This window comes from Silurus aristotelis (assembly GCF_946808225.1).
Source record: "Silurus aristotelis genome assembly, chromosome: 22".
NCBI classification, from domain to species: domain Eukaryota; kingdom Metazoa; phylum Chordata; class Actinopteri; order Siluriformes; family Siluridae; genus Silurus; species Silurus aristotelis.
In genome coordinates, this window is record NC_139595.1 from 13,531,870 (window position 1) to 13,548,261 (window position 16,392).

Below are 16,392 nucleotides of genomic sequence, written 5' to 3' on the forward strand. Positions count from 1 at the left end.
ATAGTCATGAAAATAAAGAAAACTCTTTGAATGAGAAGGTGTGTCCAAACTTTTGGTCTGTACTATATATATATATATATATATATATATATATATATATATATATATATATATATATATATATATATATATATATATATATATATATACATACATTATGGGCTAGATGCATGACATGTAATCCTAATTAAGTCCATTTCCAGTTTTGTTTTGTTTTTCTAATTGTAAAAAAATGTGGATAGCATTAGGAGGTTTGAAATCAAGGTTAAAATGAACCCAAACTGAAAAATATAAGATTTACAATGAAAAATATATTCTTTAGTTTATTAATTATTGAATTTTTTTTATTGGTAATGCAGTGATATAACACTACAGCTGCATGAATCCACATAGCACAAATAGTGTGTATAAATAGTCTATGCTCAAGTCTCTTTCTTGCTTTCAGTGAATAATCCTAACTGAAAACTTTGTTTGTACCCAATAACTCATTGTATAATCATAAAGACAGTCTCGTGCATATCCTAGGACAAACAAAATACTAAACATACTTTAAACACAGTTTATCTTTCAAATATGCGGTTGTAATAAAGTAATAATGTGTAACTGCATCTGGTTCACTCTTGAGCCTGATTCTTTTTTTTTTTTTTTTTTTTTGCTAATGTCAGCTCCAGCTTGTTAATTAGGGATTTCTGTAAATTGGCTACCTTTAAAAGCACTATACAAATAAAACTGAAGTGAATGTGAACAATTTGACTTAAACCTAAAATATAATCTTCTGGAATAAGTAGACTATGTATTTCTTCTTGCTATTTTCACTGTGAACACACTGACATACTGGGAGGACAATATGGGCAGACATTTACACACCAATCAGACATAACAATAGGACATTATAACATTATGACCGGTGATGTTAATAACACTGATTATCTATTCATCATGGCACCTGTAAGTGGGTGGGATACATAAGTAAACATTTTGTCCTCAAAGTAAATGTGTTCGAAGGAGGAAAAATTGGCAAACATAAGGATTTCAGTTTGATAACTGCCAAATTGAGATGACTTGACTACTTGTTAATGTGGGCTGTAGTTCCTAGTTTGCAGTGGTCAGTATCTATAAAAAGTGGTCCAAGGAAGAAACAGTGGTGAACCGGCGACCGGATCATGGGCGCCCAAGGATCATTGATGCACGTGATCCAATCCAACAGTAACTGTAGCTCAAATTGCTGAAGAAGTTAATGCTGTTAATGCTCGACGGGTCCGGACTGTTTAGGCAGCAAAAGAAGAAGGACCAACACAATATTAGGCAGGTGGTAATTAGATATTAAATATTACAGTATCCAGCAATCATTGGTTCTGAAGAAGATAAGAAATAATTTGCACTACTGAGAAATAACTTTTCATTTGGGATTTGCACCATCTGCCTCAAGAAATAATATGAGAAATTTCAGACCAGGAAGCACAGAAAAATGAGGTTTAAATTTGTATTCAGTACAGGTTGAATAGTGCTTAGTATGAAAAAAAAAAAAGGCAGAAAAACTATTTGAATTCCACTGTAGTATTTTAGCATAGTCCAGAATAATTCATAAAATAAAAATACCCCAAAATAAAGAACGTTAAAAAATGTCTCTGTAAAATAACTGATTTGTATTGAGTGGAATGCAGCTAGCTTGACACATATATATCATATATATTATGTATATAACATACAAATTACATAATATATAACTATTTTACTGCATAGGCAATTTCAAACTCTGCATGTATCTCACACACCTTCATACAGGGATTATATGCTTTTGAAAGGCTGGTTATGTGTCAGTCTATACTTTTGTATGAGTGTGTATATGTGAGCATGAAAAATACACCGGATTAGTGTGTGTGCGCACACCTATGTTTTCCACCATATATGCCACACATTAAGCCAGCACAAAACTACTATTCAGCTTCACAATCAATGAAAAAATAGCAAATACAAAGAGCTTGTTACATAAATGAACTACTTCCATAAACTGGCCTCTAAAATAAATGTTCATCTTTGCAAGCTTTTATTATTTCTTCATAATAATAACAGGTCCTCTGGGAAGTTAGTAAATGTGTGAGTTCTTATTCAACGGCTGGCATTTTATTATAAATACAAATAATCAGAAATTACCTCAAGGTTTGAGATTTTAGTAAAGGTTATGACATCGTAAAAGCACATAGACACACACACACACACACACACACACACACACACACACACACACACACACACACACACACACACAAACACACATGCTCACGATCGCACACACACTTGTCGTAGAGATTATACACTTAGGATGCCTCAGTACGCCGGTCCATACTTAAAAGGCTAAATAAGATGGGACCCCCTATATCACAACAGTCCAATCACATGCCATATAGATGCATTTTGCCTATGTACAGTACACATTATTCCTGATCTCCTTCTCTTTTCAAACACCACATATAGTCCCAGCGGTGACCTGCTTGTGTTTTGAGATGCTAAAGCTATGGCTTATTTCAGTAGATTTAAGTCATCTGCAAAGTCACCAGAGCCTGGTGGGTGCAGGCAGCGGGCAAAGCGCCACTGACACACCATAAGGCAAAGGGGGAGCATGAAGAGTGCGCAGATTGCCGCCATGACGTAGGCAATGGTCATAAGCGTGGACTCGTCTGTCTGGGGCACGTTGTAGCCACAGTCCTCCAGCTCAACTCCGTGGAAGGGACCTTCCACCGATGCAGTGCGGAACTCATCATGAACTAAGTCGGATACAAGATTAGTTTTTGTCATTAAAGCAATTGATACATTCATTTCTTCATAAATAGCTTAAAGAGATGGAACAAGCATGAGAGCATTAATATTGTGATCAGTGGTGGCCCATGCATTTTACACATAAGCCATCAGTGGTGTCCTACCTGAATCAATCCACCTCCTGATACCATAATTATGACGCTACGACTATAAAAACCATCAATATTGCCACTGGCACTGGTCATGCCTGGAGTAAACTCCAGGAAAGAGGGGGCCACAGAGATTGCCTGTAAATCACCTACTCTCCCCAGAGACATCTTGATACCGGACCGCTAACTGCTCTGATTGAGCTAATATCAACCAATCATCAATATAATTGAGGATACGGATGCCCTGAAGTCTCAGGGGAGCCAGAGCCGCATCGACACACTTTGTGAAGGTGCGGGGTTACAGGGCAGGGCAGAATGGAAAAACCAGATATTGGAATGCTTTGACTCCAAAAGCAAAACTCAGGAACTTCCTGTGAGAAGGGGTACGTAAAAAGCCCTCCAGGCTGCCAGGTTCTCTCTTAAGGGTATCAGTCTCTCGAGACTGACCTGTGGTGTGTCCAGAGCCGGGGCAGTGCCCAAATGCGGATCTGAAAACAAGACCTCCTGGTCCGCAACGATGCCGGGCAGAACCGAAGGAGGGAGCTCGGTGGAGCTGACTGTGCCCTAAAGCACATTTTGTGGCAGGGTTAAAGGACCCCTGAAGGGTCCCTGCAGCATGCTCCACTCCCAAACAAGCATTAAATTTCACACAGAGCACTTGTGACATGAACAAAACAGAAGCTGAAGCAGTCTTCTCTCCAGGTGCGCTTTATACTCCCTGGGCGTGATTTCACCCCGCCGGTGACAGACTGTCTTCAATTTTAACTGATGAGATTCATTACTCAGAAAATGGACAACGTAGTCGCGTTCCCAAAGCGTTCCGACGCAGCTCGAGTTCCTGAAAGAGAATCCATTTTTCCTTCAATGAAGCCACCACCACCATGCTTGACTGTAGACAAGACACTCGGTTGCACTTATGTAGCTTTGTGTTGTTTTGTAGCTCTATGTTGTTTAGTGTAGCACCAGGGTTCCGGAGGAACGTTGTCTCGTTTTTACTGTGTACCGTGTACAACTGTGTATAGTACAAATGACAATAAAACATATTTGACATATTTTTCTTGGTTCTCCTCACCAGGGCGTCACCAGACATGCTGCAGACCATCTGAGCCAAACATGTTCATCTTAGTCTCATCAGACCACAGGACATGGTTCCAGCAATTCATGCTCTTGGACAGGTTGTCAACAGCAAACTGTTTGCAGGCTTTCTTGTTAACCAGCTTCAGAAGAGGACTTCTGGGACTACGGCCATGCGAACTCTCCGCTTCTGCAACCTCTAAAGCAATGCTGCAGCTCTCATCCATTTGTTCTGAGTGGAACCCGTCTTGGAAAACCTCTGTTTGACCCTGGCCACTGGACTGTAGCTCAGTTTCAGGGTGTTACTGATCATTTTATAGCCGCACTGATTTTAATTATAATGATAATCCTCTTACACCTTTACATTATTTAACGTAAAAGCAAATAAAAAACAATTGCATAGCATCAAACATAAAAAAATATAAACATAATACTTCTTGTGTCTCACCGTGACATGTGCTGACGGCAAAGCCTATGCGTTTACGTTCGCGGTCAAATATGACATAGAATCCTTCCATGATGACGGCACCCATGACGGTGCCCGTGCTCGACTGTGACACAGCAAACTTGTAGCAGTCCTCTTGCGCTGAGGCCACATCCTCTACGGGCCGGAGATATTGCTGCAGAGTAGGAACCAGTGTTATCTCTAAACAGCTCCTTACAGCCATACAGAAGGTCTTTTCTCCCTGCTGCCATTAGACTTTACAATCAGAGCTGCTCCCAGTGAACCAGTCACCAAAATATACACTGTTATTGTGTTTTTACTGTGCAATAATAACAATAACAAGGTCTTGTTTCTTATGAAATAAATGTACAATAACGTGCAATATTACCTATGTGCAATATGTTCAAAAGCGTAACTACTTATTGGAGATCTCTTTTTCTTCTGTAATGTATATACATTTACTATGTCTACTTTTACTTTAACTTCACTACATTTCAATTTCAAGTCAAATATCTTACTTTTTACTCGACATTCATAATTAATTATTCTCAGTATTTTGGGTACTTAAGTACATTTGAAGACCAATCATTTTTCACTTTTACTCAAGTGAAAGTTTAAAGAAAGCACCTGGAATAGAATTTTACCTAGTGTATCTCAACTTTAACTCAAGTACATGCTTTGTATACTTTGTATTTCGTCCACCACCTTGTAAAACCTTTCGACACATGAACACACACTCATATAAACGCAAATGTAACAGATGTAACATGTGAACATATTTGAAAACCACAACAGCATAAAAAACACATACCTGGGGAAGAATGGAAATGCGAAAAGACTGGTTGCGGTTTTCGCTCATCAAGTAAAGGGATATAACAGGAAAGATGTGCCAGGGTGTGGTTCCTGCCTGCCAACAGACTAACTGCTCACCCAACCAGAAACCTGAAGGAAACTGCTCAGTCTGTGTATCAGAAAGAGAATTGGGGATTAGACATATAGGGCAAAATCACTGACTAGAAATGACTGAAAATCATAGCAAATGACACCGAATGAGTTCACAGTTTTGGACTGGGTTTCTTCTATTGCCTTCAACAGGATGGAGGTTGGAAATTTGACCAGGAGCAATAAGACGCAATAAGACGTTAATTTTGTGTAATCAAATAAACCTTAATGTGATCTTTAAAAAGATAAAAAAGAGACAAAGCCTTTATGTTCTTTCTTGGCAACTTGACTCTTTTGCATCAGATATAAAAACATTACAATGCATATAGATAGCAAAAAGGATTCGCAATTCCCAAAATTATTTACCCTGACATTGAACATTTATTATTGACATTACGTGTGTGTGCCACTAGATGGCGCACACATACTTAATGTAAATTTCAGTGTCAGCAAAATCTCCACTCAGTGCAAGTGATGAACCTGCAACAAAGTATGGATAGTAAAGAAGTGAACTGCAAAATACTCCTTGAAACAAATCTGAAACAAGGACTATTTAAAGAGGACAGGAAATTAGCCTCCAAAAACATTATTTGTCTTAATATAAGCACAAGAAAAAAAAAAGCTTGTAATTCCAAAGTTGAGTTCAAGTGAATTGTACAAGAAGTTAAGATATTTGATAAAAAATATAAAATAAATATTTTTGGATAATAAATAAATAATAATTCTACATTGGGATTTCACTTATCACCAAACTTATGTGAAATGGTTGGCCTACTAATTCTTGATGGCCCTCAGGCAGATCCTTGTCTTACAACTACAGTATTACAAAAAATATATTTTTTTTACTATATGTTTAAAGAGGGTGATGCACTGGAGTGTCCCTAAACATCACAGATTTGCAGAGCATCTCATACTGTCATTATATTTTTTTTAAGGCTCTTGTAATTGAACACTTGCTTTTAAAAAGGCAAATCCTAAAAAAGGGTGTACTGCATGCTGGAACTTATCCAAATAGGCGGACCGTAACTCTGAAAGCAACGCCATAAATCACAGTGAGTTTTTTTTATGTTGCAGTGTTCTAGCTGTCTTCTTGTAGACCAGAATTAAACCATTGAAAAAAGTACTCCTTTAATATATTACATGTATTAAATAGCATGGATATGCAAACATATAAAAGATACTGTATTTATTAGGCTTTTTGGGGCAAGATGCATTTATTTTTTACATAATTAAAAAAATTATGAAATGTACAGACTGATTTTATGTGCAACATACATGTATATCACACTGGCTTCAATTATAAGACACGAGGAGCATTCAGACATGAAACACTTGTTAGTTGGGATAAATGGAAAGAACTGTTAGGGTAAAATATCTAGAATTATGTGCTTCATCACTTCGCTCTTCAATTGACCCTTTTCCATTAAATGAATATGCCACATTCCAGATATATATAAGATGGGACAGACTTGTAGGACACAATAGAGTTGATAGATAGAAAACATTTCTGTTTGGAGTTGGTCCATACTGCAGGAAAAATTACATAATTTGAAGGGGGGGTCTAAAAGGGATGCAGAGACGACTCACACTAGATGGTCAGGAAATCTAAATTGAGTAGATTTGAGAAAATATTTTAGAATGAAGCCAATTCTTGTCCTTTCTGTCTGTGCATCTGTCTAGTATTTTCATTACCACGATCTCTCAAGAAATGGTGTTTAAACATTTATAGGAATTATGAGGAACTATCATTGTATCCAGCAGAAGAATTGACTTTGGAATAGATCTAAACAGGGTCAATATCAGGAACGAATCAAATATTTTTATTCGTTTGCTTCCTTTTTTTGTGAAATGTTTTATAGAAGCCATAACAGGTTTTATTTTTAAATTAGTAAGAAAAAATCTGATATTGCTGGCAGTGACATCACTTCCTGTGGACTTATTTTTTGACAATGAACACTTTCAGATTGTTTAGTATGAAATGAATCTCTACCCGCAACTGTATGTATTCATCCTGTGTTGTTGTGTTGTCTTTTCAAACTAAATGCAGGGTGACAGAGGAAATTCTGCTTTTAACAGAGCTGTGTGAAACAGCATTTCCGAGCTGCAGGTTGCACATCACCCCATTATCCAATCCCAGGCAGATAGTTTACTGTCAGATCATTCACATATGGCAGCTCACAGATATGTTGAAAGAGGAAAAACTGCACCATGCTGTTTCAGAATTGACACTTTCCATATTTCTTTACATTTGTAGAATTGTCCCATCATTACACTGATGTATTAAAGCAGGAAATGCAATAAGTAGCCTGTATATGGCTGTTAATTAAATTATGGTTTGATGCATTATTTGCTACACAAATGAAACAGCATAAAAACAGCACTTTCAACTATGGAAACTAGTCGACTGGTTGATGCTATTTTTTAATCTCTGGTAAAAATGATAAGGTGTATAACCTTTCGTGTGCTGATTTTTCCAAATTGCATTAAAGCACAATTTAACGGTAAAAAATAAAAAAAGATTGATCTACTTTACATTTTTAGTTTCAGAACGAATAAAGCCCAGAAAAGAATCATGTAAGAATTAAAGAATGTCACCAGCTCTACCTGGGGACTGAGCAGAAGAACTAAAAGTGCTAAGCTTGCAGGAAATGATTGCACATCTCATTTTTCTCTGTCACAGACAACAGGGGGGGAAAAACAGGCAAAAGCTGAAGAGCAAAAGGAGAGAAAAAAGATACTTACTGAAGAAGCTGCTTCGATGGCCTTCACAGCCGCCTGGAACACTTTGCGTGGCAGGCGCAGGTTTGTGGTGCCGCTGTCGACGATGCTCTTATCGTAGTTATACTGTCAGGTGCAGAAAGAGTGAGACAGAAGGGGGAATTTGAAATTGTATTGCCTTCCATTGTGTGTTTGAGAAAATATTGAGAAATGAACATAAATGCATTAAAAGCTTTGCCACATTCATACCTCTTTGCAGTCCATGTTGAGATCTTGTCCATTGACTTCGATGCGAACAATGATGACCTCGTAATACCATTCACGCCGAATCGGAGTGTACCACACCTCTCCCACGTAGAGCGATGTGTCAATCCCTCCAATGATCTGCATGAAAACATGTTATTACATCTTCTACATACTACTAATATGCAGACATTCAGCAAAGTATAGATATTAGATTTGTTCACAAATGAGTAAGAATGTCATTATACCATACTGCCTCCCACTGTGGCACTGCCCAGGCTGTAGTTCTGAGTGAAACCTGCTCCACAGAGCTGCAGCGAGAAGAGGTTGGGAACATTGGTCTGTCTCACCAAGGAGTCAAAGAAAGGCTCAAGATTCTCATCAGGCTGAAAGGAAAGGAAAGGAACGGAAAGGAAAGGAAAGGAAAGGAAAGGAAAGGAAAGGAAAGGAAAGGAAAGAAAAGGAAAGGAAAGAAAAGGAAAGGAAGGGAAAGGAAGGGAAGGGAAGGGAAAGGAAGGGAAAGGAAGGGAAAGGAAGGGAAGGGAAAGGAAGGGAAAGGAAGGGAAAGGAAAGGAAAGAAAAGGAAAGGAAAGAAAAGGAAAGGAAGGGAAAGGAAGGGAAAGGAAGGGAAGGGAAAGGAAGGGAAAGGAAGGGAAGGGAAAGGAAGGGAAAGGAAAGGAAAGGAAAGGAAAGGAAAGGAAAGGAAAGGAAAGGAAAGGAAAGGAAAGGAAAGAAAAGGAAAGGAAAGAAAAGGAAAGGAAGGGAAAGGAAGGGAAAGGAAGGGAAGGGAAAGGAAGGGAAAGGAAGGGAAGGGAAAGGAAGGGAAAGGAAAGGAAAGAAAAGGAAAGGAAAGAAAAGGAAAGAAAAGGAGTGAGGAAGACATAAAACATGAAAAATATTATAAGATAGAAGAAAATCTTTTGCTTACATAATTTAAGAATTTAAGAAGATTTAAAGCTCAGTACCAATGTTTTATTAATGAAAATTAATATGTTAATAATAATAAAATGACACCCAAAAAAAATGCATTTACATAAAAGCAAGTACAAAAAGAATCTATGCATCAATTATGCATTTTTATGCAGAATGATTGCTGTTTGATTTTTCTGGCTGTTCTGGAGCATTATGAATCATGTAACATTTTGTAAATGTGATTATTTTTTTATTCGTTTTGGTAGTACTTTAAATCTATACATTTTTACCAAAACAAAATTACTTTTATATCTGAGTACTGACCCTGGCGATCTCAGCGTAGGCCAGACCCAGGATACCCTCCCAGTTAGAGCCATTGATAAAGAAGCGATCTGACTGGGTGATGGCAGCAATGTTGGCTCTCAGTGTGACATTGGGGCCATGTGGGACCGACACCACATCTGTGCCCAGCTCCCCTTCCCAGCGGCCTTGTGTGTACGGCACGTACACACCTCGACCCAGATCCTTGTATGACACAGATCTATAAACAAACAAACAAAAACAACAGTGATTCAGAAAAGTATACTGGTGTTGAGTTTTTCCATTTAGAAGTTCTCAAAATGTAGGTAATTAGTGACACAGTCGCTGCAATCACAATCACTGATAAAACAGGGATAGACATTTTGTAATGTTACAACCTAGAAGTGAATGAGACTTTATTGAAGACCCTGAATTAGTTTTGGTAAAACTAGCGGCGATCAGAATGCACGTAATAAGTGAGTAACAAATAAAGTGCCACATGCCCTAAATAAAATAATACCTGTTTGTGAAAAGTCCCAGAGTTAAACAAACAGCACGATGCCGCTATCAAAAACAAGTCCGGAACAAAGTTCAGGAAAAGTATTAATCAATATCCCAAGCTGAACATCCTGCAAAGCACCAGAATTAGCAAAAGGCTAATGGTCTAAATTCTGAAGGAGCTAAAGAGAACTATACCTCAAATTCAGAAGCTGAATTTACAAAGAGAGACAGTCGCTGTAAAGGAAGCAGAACATTTTGGTGATGCTTTGCATCAGCAGAGATTAAGGATCTGGCTTTTAAGGTCCTCTAAAATCAGAAAGGTGGTTCACCTTCCAACCAACAGGACTATAACATTAAGTATTAATTACACTAGAGTGGTCCAAAATAAGTACTTGAAAGTGTTATTAAAAACAGTTAAACCTTTGACCGCAAGCTGATTTTAGAAGAAACTAACCAAGAAGAATAGGCATATAAAAATCTGACAGTGGCATAACTCAAAAAACTTTAGAAAAAGGGTGGTTTAAGCCCTGACCAGTGTATATCAATTATTAATGAATGAATTGATTTGCAAACCAACAAATATCTGCTTTTTTGTTTAATTAAGATTTCAAACTTTTTAAACTTTTCAACATGCAAATCAATAGCAATGGTTAAAAGCTCTGGGTTACTCATCACAAGGTCAGGGGTTCAGGCCCCAACAACACCAAGCTGTCACTGTTTCACTGCTCTTGAACAAGGCCCTTAATACTTCCTGCTACAGGGGTGATGTACAATTTTCTGAATTTCACCACATTGGATGAAAAAATGGATTAAAATTATAATGTTTGCAAAAGACTTGAATAATATTCTTATTTAAATACAGGAAGTATTTTATTGGTGTTGATTACACTTATTAAAAGCTTTACATAACATCATTGTAATGTTCTGAAAGTGACATCAAATTAGACCACACTGCTTTCTGGGAAAATTCTACTTCCGAAAGCGCAGTTGACTCAATCCCTTTCCCTTCAGGGGTTCTTAATTCGACCTTAAAGATGGTGACACGATGCAAAAGGGAAGTCAGCAAGGTATTGAAACACAGTTAGTCGATCTATTCTGATCCCTGGTCAGCCTTGTCAGGAAATACTTACAGAGTGCGATGGTAGTATCGATGGAGGAACGGGTGAGCTGCAGCTCCAACTGCAAAATTACTGCTCCCCGTGTCAACCAGGATGTTCAACTGCAACACAGACATATGAACACATTCAATGAATTCAGTATTTGGGTGACTTCCAGATAGTGTTGTGAGTGTCCTTGGAAAAACGCAGGCTCCTTGTAGCAAGAGCAGATGTATTATTGATCATCTTCCTCATTTTTTCCTGATGCCACCAGAGACCGGCTGTTTGACTGCTAGACTCACTGACTAGGCAAAATGTGATGCACAATGAAAGAGAGAGAAAGAAAGAGAGAGAGAGAGAGAGAGAGAGAGAGAGAGAGAGAGAGAGAGAGAGAGAGAGAGAGAGAGAGAGAGAGAGAGAGGTGCCAGGAATCAATGCTCACAGTCCTAGTAGTAGAAGAAATTTTTGAATCAGAGTGAAGTGTTTCATGTCAATGTACTGAAGACTCATTCATTTAGCTGATTAATCTTTTTTTTTTTTTTTTTTGCATTTTCCTGACAAATGAGTAAACAATTATTTTGGATAAAAAAAAAAAAAAAAAAACACTAATGAATTCTAAAGATATTAATAAAAATAAAATTGTTTATATAAATAAAAATTATAAAAAAAAATCCTACTGTAACACTTTAAGTGAATAAGACTAAAAGCAACTCAAATGTCTAATACATATCAATATAATGTATGTAGTCTAATAAAGTGAACTATGTTAACGCAAATACAGCTGAATATATAACTGGTAACCTCTAGGAAGTGCAGCAATTCACCACTGATAGCTAATAAATAATTATTTTTTCCTAAAAAATTACACTTCTGATCCTTTTAAAGTTATGGTAAATCTGCAAAGCCGATTAGTTCCCTGCGACCCTTTACGTTATAACTATTAACAATAGCTATAAACAGTAATTCCCTCAACAAAAATCTTTAGTTATTCTTAAAGTTAAATCTTCTGTCTTTATTAACTAAACCTCTCCTTAAAAACAAGATTTTAGCATGTCGGTAATTACGTATTTTATGCGGAGTGTCTGCAATACAAGTGCATGTGTAATTTGTTACTATAGAAGTAACATAGAACACTGCCCAAATAAAAGCTGTGTTTTCATAAAAAGAAAAAAAAAGTTCAGTTAGAGTGAGAAAACGAACAGCACTATAGTATATGCCAGATTATTGTGATTATTGAGGAAGATGTACTGGGAATATTACTTCTTATCACTGTCATCATTAATTCATGTCTTACAGCATTTTGTGATTATAGTCACGAAATGTAATCTTTAGATTCGTTTTCATAGACACGAATTTCCCTCTTTTTCCGTGTCACTGAGGACGACTTTCTATGTATTTCAAAAGGAAGTTTCCGTTTTGCCACTGAATACCACAGACGCTGTATTGGTTTTTTTTCTTGTGCGTTTTTAATCTTCAATCACTATTACTCAACATTCAAGCAGGAGATTTTATCCCTGTTTTATTGCTTTATATTCTGTAAGCTTTCTCGCGATTATAAACCATAGTCAGTGGTTCCTTCCAGTCAAAATACAGTAAATACATTCTCCCGGTTCATTACGGAGACTGCGTTAATTAGAGACACACACATTTATTACAGTATAACCCTAACCTTTAACCTAACCGTATATTTTCTGCATTATTCTCTGATAAAAATTGGGAAAAAGATTACCTTTGGCATTTCTGTCAGCATTACCCATGATCCTCTGCCTCCGTTGCTATGGAGACGGAGCCTGACGGAGGCAGTCGTGCTGAGTAACACGAAAAAAGAGGAAAATTCGTGTCCATGATCACGAATCAATAGATTAAAGTTCGTGACTATATCACGAAATGCCGTGAGACTGTGTTGCTCATTTCAGACTCCTTTTTTCTAGGGCTTCTTTGGTCATATGTCCTTTGCTCAGGTTTTCCTGTCCTGTTTTTTCCAGCTAAATTCGTGCCAGCAGCCAGCATCCTGCCATCATGACACCAACACACACACACACACACACACACACACACACACACACACACACAAACACACACACACACAGCCTTTTCCTTTCTGTACAACTCCATAACTGAATAGAAGTCAAGCCCTCCAACCTCAAAACTTCTTCCTGTTTATGTTCACTGGTTTTCAGCGTTTCCCCCAGCAGTTTTTAAATAAAACCATAAAAGACTGCATTAGAACACTGTGCCAGTTTCGACTTATTTCACTGTGCTTGGTACAGAATCAAGGGTTCAGATTATGCTGGTGCTGGTGTGGTCTTCAACTAATAGCTTGTTAGTCATCTCTGGTGGCAAGCTGTGCCCGATTCCACAGCTGCACCAGCAGAAAAGGGCAATTATGCTCTTTCTTACTGAAAATCACACGTTGCTAAAGTAAACCTTTGGCTTGCTGATATCCTGGTGTACATTATCTGGAGAAGTTTTATGTTTGGTTGTTTTTATGATAAGGAAATGCATCAATGACAACTGGTCATGATTTCCTTCTATGAGCACAGACATCTAATATATACCAATGACACCATTATGGTAAACTATTTGGCAAATATTCAACTAAAGGCATCCGATTCCTACTTTTGTGGTTTTTAATGCTCTACTGGCCTCATGCTGAGTTTCCTTTAAATACCAAACAAGGTGAAGCTGAAATAACCTTTTCAATCAAACAAACAGTTTCATCTGTCCTTGTGTGTAATTTGTACTTCGACCAGACTGTGTGTGCTTAGTCAACCTGAAACGCATTCATTCCACTGCTTATTCATTAAATACGATTTTCATCAAAATTCTGTTTTACTGTTTACCAAAAGAGTATCCGCTTCGCAGTTACAGCATTATGTTGAAGTTGCAGTATTATTGTGTGTAACATCTAAATAGCCACCTTAAAAGTCTGGAATCCCTGGTTCAATCATGATATTGGTTTCTGTGGTGCATGTCTTTGTGCCTGTGTGAGGTTTTATCCTGATTTTTTTTCTTTCAGTTTCCTCCCAAAAACATGCCAAATGCTACACTGGCTAAACTGCTCTTTGCAGGTGCTTGCTGGCCCGTAATGAGGTGTATTCCTGCCTCACACATAGTGATCCTGGGATATACTCTGGAGCTAGTAATCACTGATAGGAATCAAAAGATGAGGAAATGAATGTACATGTATGTGTGAAAGTACATATGTATGAATTAATGTCTAAATGAATTTATGTATGTTATGAGTGTATGTATGAATGTACACTATATTGGCAAAAGGTCTAAAGACACCTGGTCTTTAATAAGTATAGTATGTGGTTTTTGAGCATCGCATTCCACATTTAGTTCCAATTTGCTCTTATAATTCGCTCCACTTTTCTGGAAAGATGTTTCACTAGATTTTGGACTGTGCTTGCGTAGATTTGTGCTCATTCAGACACAAGGGGTGTTAGTAAAGGTAGCTTTCCAATTCATCCTAAAGGTGTTAAATAGGGTTGAGGTCAGAGCTCTATAGCAGGAGATTTTCCATTTTATCCAATGCAAATCAAATCTTCATGGAGTTTGCTTTGTGCACAGGAGCACCTTCATGCTGGAACAGGTTTTGGTCTAGTTCAAGTGAAGGGAAAATCTCATGCTACTGAATCCAAAGACATCCTATACAATTGTGTGCCTTCAACTTAGCAAAAAACTGAACCACATATGGCTGGGTAATTCAGGAGTTTCGATACTTCTGTCCATATAGTTTATGAACGAATGTATAAATGTATGAATGAATGTAGGAAAGAATATATAAATGTATGAATTAAGGAATATATGTTTGTATGAATGAATGAGTGCATATCTGTAAATATGTATGCATGTATGTGTATGAATCTTTGACTTTGTTATTACTAATAACATAGGATTATAGTTATAGGTGAGTGGCATTTTATTAAGTATTCGGTGATATTCAAATTGCAATGTGTAATACTTTCCATAACAGGTTATTAGAGATGTTCTGAGGCCTGACCAGCGCTCACCTTTTGAGGCGGAGTTCCCACCGCCATCTCCACGTAGTAGCCCTGTCCTGATTTCCCCCGCAGGTTGTCCACCATGTCAACAAAATTCACGCCGCTGACGGCTCGCGGTGTCCGTGCGCGCGGGGTTGCGCCTGACGCGGGAGCGCGATCGGGGCCTTTGCGCACGGGCACGCGCAGTAACACAGAGCTCGCGCGCGGCGCTCCGGGCTCTGCAGCTCCAAACGCGGCGGCGATACAACAGGACAGGAAGAGACAAGTGTGCCAGGACGATGTCATCTTTTCTTTCTTTCTTTCTTTTTTCCTTTAAAGATTTTACGGGTATTAATGTAGCACGTTCATGTGGTGCAGATTTAAAGAGCGACCATAGTATCGGGGAAAATAATAATAAGACAGGATTATTCGATATTAGTGGATCAAAAGGTAAACATCAGTCCAAAGACGTGTCCATATCGCCGTTTTTTGTCCCCTGTCTTTTCTTCCCTTCTGACTTAGAATATTGCCTATAACAGGTTACTGTCCGATGCTCCGTTGACAAGCCTGGATTCGGATTTTTCATGAAGATGAATTTCCCCAAATGAATTCAGTCCACGTTTAACCAAAACGCATTTATAATCCCAGAAAAGACTCCCATCATCTTTTGCCCTTGACTTTCTCCTGTCTCCTGATTTTAACGCCTAACTAACAGAATCCGCATCTCTCTGTTCGTTCCCTCCGCCTCCTCCATCTTTACCCGCATCCGGATGCACGGGGATGCGTCTCGAGCCGAAATGATGCGAGACCCTTGCACGAGGGGCATTCTGGGGAATGGAGTTTCAATGTGATTGAAGCGAAGTAAAAAAAAAAAAAGAATGATGATAATAATGGGGGTTTTAGGTGTCTGAAAGTTTAGCTGACTGTAGGTAGATGTTAATTGACACAGAAATGTAGAAAGAATATTATCAACATATTATCAACATTAGTTTATTACATTAAACTTAATAGATTACACATATTATATACAGTATATATATTTGTGTGTGTGTGTGTGTGTGTGTGTGTGTGTGTGTGTGTGTGTGTGTGTGTGTGTGTGTGTGTGTGTGTGTGTGTGGAGAGAGAGAGAGAGAGAGAGAGAGAGAGAGAGAGAGAGAGAGAGAGAGAGAGAGAGAGAGAGAGAGAGAGAGAGATGTGTGTGCAGAGATGGCAAAAGTACACACATCTTTCACTCAAGTAGAAGTACGGATACTTATGTTTGGAAA

At 38.1% G+C, this 16,392-nt stretch overlaps 1 protein-coding gene across 2 annotated transcripts; it reads right to left on the reverse strand.

Moving 5' to 3' along the window:
• Positions 1-1,469: 1,469 nt before the first annotated feature.
• Positions 1,470-15,939, reverse strand: bace1 (beta-secretase 1). Of its 2 annotated transcripts, none has more exons than XM_083525844.1 (9): positions 15,158-15,939; positions 11,172-11,260; positions 9,565-9,781; positions 8,577-8,714; positions 8,335-8,469; positions 8,110-8,211; positions 5,237-5,386; positions 4,429-4,600; positions 1,470-2,765 (listed from the first exon to the last, which is right to left on the reverse strand). In XM_083525844.1, the coding sequence occupies exons 1-9, from the start codon at positions 15,431-15,433 to the stop codon at positions 2,521-2,523; spliced, it is 1,524 nt and encodes a 507-aa protein (XP_083381970.1). In that variant the 5' UTR covers positions 15,434-15,939; the 3' UTR covers positions 1,470-2,520. The 2 variants fall into 2 exon arrangements, with proteins under 2 accessions (XP_083381970.1, XP_083381971.1); XM_083525845.1 differs by lacking the exon at positions 15,158-15,939 and adding an exon at positions 12,868-13,061.
• Between the last annotated feature and the right edge of the window lie 453 nt (positions 15,940-16,392).

Excerpts from the sequence above, each read along its gene's own strand:
- bace1 (XM_083525844.1), bottom strand. The coding sequence starts at position 15,433 with ATGACATCGTCCTGGCACACTTGTCTCTTCCTGTCCTGTTGTATCGCC. Across the intron at positions 9,782-11,171 it reads CGATACTACCATCGCACTCT|ATCTGTGTCATACAAGGATC; the intron begins GTAAGTATTTCC and ends GTTTGTTTATAG. Across the intron at positions 4,601-5,236 it reads GCATTTCCATTCTTCCCCAG|CAATATCTCCGGCCCGTAGA; the intron begins GTATGTGTTTTT and ends CCTACTCTGCAG.